This window comes from Neomonachus schauinslandi, chromosome X (genome assembly GCF_002201575.2).
Source record: "Neomonachus schauinslandi chromosome X, ASM220157v2, whole genome shotgun sequence".
Taxonomy (NCBI): Eukaryota; Metazoa; Chordata; class Mammalia; order Carnivora; family Phocidae; genus Neomonachus; species Neomonachus schauinslandi.
Genome location: NC_058419.1, coordinates 63,558,919 through 63,564,998, shown reverse-complemented (window position 1 = coordinate 63,564,998; position 6,080 = coordinate 63,558,919). Strand labels below are relative to the sequence as shown.

The following is a 6,080-nucleotide window of genomic DNA, read 5'->3' as shown; positions in this document are numbered from 1 at the left end:
GTTATAATAACTCATGTTTATTATGTACCAGACACTATGCTAAATAGATTACATACAGCAGCTCAATTAATTCTCACACTGATTCTGTAGTTACTTACTATGATTTTTCTCATTTTACCAATGAAAAAATGAGGGCTCAGAGAGGTTTAGTGATATACCCAGGGTCACAGAGCTATTAACTGAAAGAGCAAGAATTTAAACCCAGGTCATTCTAACTTCTAAACATACATTGTTTCCCTCATAGTATGCTGTCTCCCCCTTAGAAACTTGTTTGGAAGTGGAGGACAATTAGCAAAGAGTCAATGTCTCCAAGACTTTGAGACAACCTGGGAAAATATTGATGAACTTAATAGCAATAAGGAAGTCTAGAGCAGAATCAGGTTTGAGGTTTTGAGAGATGATAATTTTTGTTTGAGAATGTTGATCTTTATAGTCAAATATTTTTTTATTTACTGGAACTATTTAATTCAACAAATACTGAGCACTTACTTTGTGTCTTGCACAGTCTTTGGTTCTAGTATACAGCAAATGGACAAAACATACAAGAATTCCTGTCCTTGGACTTTGCAGTCCAGGAGGGAAAATATATAAAAATAAAATAAGTAAATATATAAAACAAAATAAATAAGTAAAAAACATAAACATAAAGTATGTTAATTATGATTGAAAATGGATAAAATAAAATACTGAAGGAGATGGGGAATGTTGGAGGAGAGGTGCAGTTTTAAATAGAAAGATCAGGAGAAGCCTCATGAAAGGTAACATTGAGGTAAAGATCTGAAGGAGGTGAGTGAATGAAACAAGTGAATAACTGGGCTAAAGCATTTCAGGCACAGGGAACTGCCAATTCAAAGGCTTCAAGGCAGGAGTGTACCTGGTCCATTCCCCTAACAGCAAGAATGGGAGCCCAACACGGGGCTTGATCTCACAACCCTGAGATCAGACCTGAGCTGAAACCAAGAGCTGGAAACTTAACTGACTGTGCCATTCAGGCACCCCAAAGATGTAGGTCATTGTAAAGAACTTTGATCTTCCTCTAAATGAGAGGAAAAGTTATTAGGATGTTTTTATCAAAGACATGACATAATCTAACAAGATAAGACCTTTTTTAAAGATTTTATTTATTTATTTGACAGAGAGAGAGAGACGGCTAGAGAGGGAACACAAGCAGGGGGAGTGGGAGAGGGAGAAGCAGACTCCTTGCTGAGCAGAGAGCCCGACATGGGGCTCAATTCCAATACCCTGGGATCATGACCTAAGCTGAAGGCAGACACATAACGACTGAGCCACCCAAGATAAGACATATTTTGAATAAATATTAAAGATATTAAAGATAACTTCATGTTCATGTGTTGAATTTAGAGGTGATAATGAAACATTCAAGAGAAGAGTTCTTATATATAGTTGGAAAGAGAGCTACAACTCAAATGAAATATAGATTTAAGAGTCATTGCCCATGATAGGGAAGATGGATGTACACTAGAGGTTGACTGGATGTATATTTGTATAAACCTCTAATGTCTATTCAGTGACAATAGAAGACAGTGACTTCTGTATAGTTAAAAGGAGATTGAAAACCCAGGGCTTTTGATTGTTTGGTCTGCCACCCGATTTTGCCTGTCACTTATCCAAAATCACTACCTGTGCAAATATTATAAAGATGTATTTCAGTTTGAGAACTAAACAATCTCTAATTTTAATCACTTTCAATATTGATGTTATTCTTTACAGCTATGCTTCCTTGTATTTTATAATGCCATCTCTCTACTTTGTCCTTACCTAAGAAATCTCAAGTATTTAACCTCTTCAATCAGTTCATATCATTCATCAGGCCTTTTTGTTAAAATGAACACCATATCTTTGAACAAAACATGCTATTTTTCTTACCAAGCAATTGAGGCAAAGTAATAACAAAACAATTCCTTCAGGGGCTGAATCAAGCACACTTTAAAGCCCATAGATTTGATAATATAAAGCAGAATGTTTCATAATTCCTATTTCATTTTTGTTCTTCCCACATCTTTTTTAAAATTTTTTATTGTTATGTTAATCACCATACATTACATCATTAGTTTTTGATGTAGTGTTCCATGATTCATTGTTTGTGCATAACACCCAGTGCTCCATGCAGAACGTGCCTTCTTTAATACCCATCACAAGGCTAACCCATCCTCCCACCCCCCTCCCCTCTAGAACCCTCAGTTTGTTTTTCAGAGTCCATCGTCTTCCCACATAACTTTAAAGTCAATTAAATCCTCCCAAATTTCAGCAGCCTTAAGGCAACTATCCAAATCCCTAAGCTAAAATTTGTTTACCTCAGACCAAAAGGTCATGGATCCAGCTGAGTCAACTATCTTGGAATTTTGATTCTCTCTACTGGTACTCTGGTCTGTTATCTTGGATAATTGAAAGGTGACTAAATAACCCATGTAAATGAAGTATTTAAAGAGAGGTTGGTTACCCACTTATTTTCAGACATCTGAGAAGGATTTTGACCAAGTCAGTGGCCCCTATAATGATGGTTCAAGGAGAAATGCTCAGTCAACTATATCTGAATCATGTGGGAAATTTTTAAAAATATGAATTTGAGGCCATATATACTGAATCAGGATCTCTGGAGGAGACACCAGGAAACTTACAGAAAGCTGAATTTTTTTTTTAACTCCATCAGATGAGTCCAAAATGTGGTTTGTGAATCAGTGGTCTAAATCAGAACCTCTCAAATGTTAATATGCATAAAAATCACCTGTGGCTCTTGTTAAACTACAGAGTGATTCAGCAGGTCCTAAGTGGGGCCTGAGAGTCTTGGCATTTCTAACAAGCTCTCAAATAAAGTTGGTTCATAGTCACAGACTATATTACCTTTCAGGTTACTTCTAGCTATACTTTCCTGTGATTCTAAAGTAATTTATAGAAATTGGCTTGTCACCTTCACTTACATCAGAATTTTCCTTCAAATGAACAGATTTTTGTACACATAGGCTTTTTGGTTTTTTGCAAGAAGTGCCAGACAATAATTGAATTATTTGTTTTTTCACTTGCAGCTCTGCCTTTGTTTCCCACTTTTTAGCTTTCAACACATAAATGAAAAAGTCTCAGAAAGCTGATCTATCCAAGTTAATCACCTCTGAAGAACTGCGGACTCACTGAGTACTAAAGCAAACCTTTCTTCTATGTGAGACAATCATAAGAAAAAACAGCCTGTCAAACACCTGTAAAGAGATGGCTATCATCATATGGAAATTTGAAAAGCTGCTATGTGGCACACTCATGATTCAAATGGGAAAGAATCAACTGTCATGATGTCCCAGAAGGCCTTGTAACAGTAAACAAAAGGGAAAAATTATAACAGCTTGTTATCTGTGCTTGTACACTAGACTTCAGTGTAATTACTATAAAAAAATCCAAGGTGAATATGCCAATAGTTCTTTGAAAAGCCCCAAAATTATATGTAGAGGCTCAGACCAATGCAGTAAAAAGGAGTTTATTTTATACTCACTCTCTCCAATCCACTGATATTAGGTCTTTTAGAAAGAGTGGCAGTTAATTGTGAATTTATGTTTTGAACCACCATTTGGTGAAGACAGTTGCTCTGGAAGGAAACATGCCTGCTAATGATACATGTGCTGGGCCAGATGGATATAAGACAGATTTTCGATATTTTATCTATGCAGTGACATATACTGTAATTCTTGTACCAGGTCTCATAGGAAACATATTAGCCTTATGGGTATTTTATGGCTATATGAAAGAAACCAAACGGGCTGTGATATTCATGATAAACTTAGCCATTGCTGACTTACTACAAGTTCTCTCCCTGCCACTGAGGATCTTTTACTACTTGAATTATGACTGGCCATTTGGGCCTGGCCTCTGCATGTTCTGTTTCTACCTGAAGTATGTCAACATGTACGCAAGCATCTACTTCTTGGTCTGCATAAGTGTGCGACGATTTTGGTTTCTCATGTACCCCTTTCGCTTCCATGACTGCAAACAGAAATATGACCTATACATCAGCATTGCTGGCTGGTTGATCATCTGCCTTGCCTGTCTGCTCTTCCCTCTCCTCAGAACCAGTGACGACACTTCAGGCAACAGAACCAAATGCTTTGTGGATCTTCCTACCAGGAATGTCAATCTGGCCCACTCTGTTGCCATGATGACCATTGGCGAGTTGATTGGGTTTGTCACTCCTCTTCTGATTGTCCTATATTGTACCTGGAAGACAGTTTTATCACTGCATGATAAATATCCTGTGGCCCAGGATCTTGGGGAGAAAAAGAAAGCCTTGAAGATGATTCTAACCTGTGCAGGAGTATTCCTAATTTGCTTTGCACCTTATCACTTCAGTTTTCCCTTAGATTTCCTGGTCAAGTCCAACAAAATTCAGAGCTGCCTAGCCAGAAGGGTGATTCTAATATTTCATTCTGTTGCCCTCTGTCTTGCTAGTCTGAATTCCTGTCTTGACCCAGTCATATACTACTTCACCACTAATGAGTTCAGAAGACGACTTTCAAGACAAGATAGCATCCAACTCCATGCAAAATCATTTGTAAGCAACCATACCACTTCTACTCTGACAACTGAATTATGCTAATTTAAAACAAAACCTGAATGTGATCTGAAAATGCAAGCCACTGGAAAGTAATTACAGGAAGCACTTACAGCTTTTCATTTATGCTCTATCTTACCTATATGAGGAATTCGCATCTTTATAACAGAACCTGTTTAAAACATTGTATTCCACCATCACTGTTGTTGACATGTCCATGTAATAATTTCTTATTAAGTCAGGATTTAAACTGTAAAACTTCAGTGACATTCTATATATATGCACTCAATTAGAGTCATCAGTTTTATGTGAACCTAAGACACAGAGACTATTAGCTTGGGCTCATCATAAGCACTTAGTTTTGCTGCAATGGACACTGAGTCTCTGTATTTAGAGGCAAGGTAGTTGTCTATCTATACTAGTAATCACAATTTATATTCAAATACCATATTTTGAGTGTATTTTAACTAGGATGGACAATATGATATTCTGTGAAAACAAAGTGGGATAAACATGGGACCATTTTCATCTCCCATGTGTGATTGTACTTTAGGGTTTGAAGACTCAAATAACTATTTTCTTCATTTAAGTGTCAATATGAAACATCATCTGTCACACTTATTCGTAAAATGAAAATCTGAACTCAGGCCTCTGGTATGTTTAAAGTAAAAACAAGAAACAAATTCACATACAGTAAGCTCTATGATTATATAAGATGTCATATTGAATCCACCCAGGTCAGATAGCTCTCCAAAGTGCATACAATGTGACCTAAATTGCCTCTATAGGTCCAGAAGACAGCAGATAAGTGACAATCACAGTTCCGGTTCTCTTAAACTATTTCTAAAGAATACCTATTGAAATGTATGGACTTACCTAATAGAGGGAGTTACCACCATGCTTCTAAAGTAACACTGAATATCTCTGACAGGTTACTGCACTTTTTGAGCCTATGAAAGAAGTAGTGCACTAATTAATTACTAAGCTTAGGCCAGAACAAAAAAATAAATGGATGGGTACACCTCTTAAAAGCTTCACCACATTGTATTTCTTAATTTAAGAGGTGACTATCAAACCACCTTCATGAACTGAAGGCAGCCAGGCATGTGGACCCTAGAGTCTTCAGAATTTTTTCTGGTCCAGCTTTGCCTCAGTCATACCATTGTGAATCCTGCACAGCCTACCTCCCAGCAGCTAAGGAAGGAGATTCTTTCACCTTTTAAAAAAAAAAAACTGCAAAAGATTAATTTTGGCAGCATTGGACTCCCCTTATAGTTATTTGCCTGTTACCTGTTTGGTACTAGTATGCAGGTAGCAGACCCAAGATATGAGTCATAATTAAATCAGAGGTCTAAAATATTATGGTACTTTGAAACATGTTTTAGCAAAAAGCTCTAATTTAAAATGATGGTCTACTTAAAAATCTGTGTGCTATATAATAAAGACACATGCTACTTTTCATCTGGAAAGAATGTGGAAATCAACCAAGGGCTCCATCATATTTTTATAAGAAAGGAGTTGTTTTAGG

The 6,080-nt window shown here is 36.8% G+C and overlaps 1 protein-coding gene across 1 annotated transcript; it reads left to right on the top strand.

Annotated features, from left to right (window-relative positions):
* The first annotated feature begins 3,604 nt into the window (after nt 1-3,604).
* On the top strand, nt 3,605-4,597 carry GPR174 (G protein-coupled receptor 174). Its single transcript, XM_021689102.1, has one exon. The coding sequence runs from the start codon at nt 3,605-3,607 to the stop codon at nt 4,595-4,597; it is 993 nt and encodes a 330-aa protein (XP_021544777.1).
* Nucleotides 4,598-6,080: the final 1,483 nt, after the last annotated feature.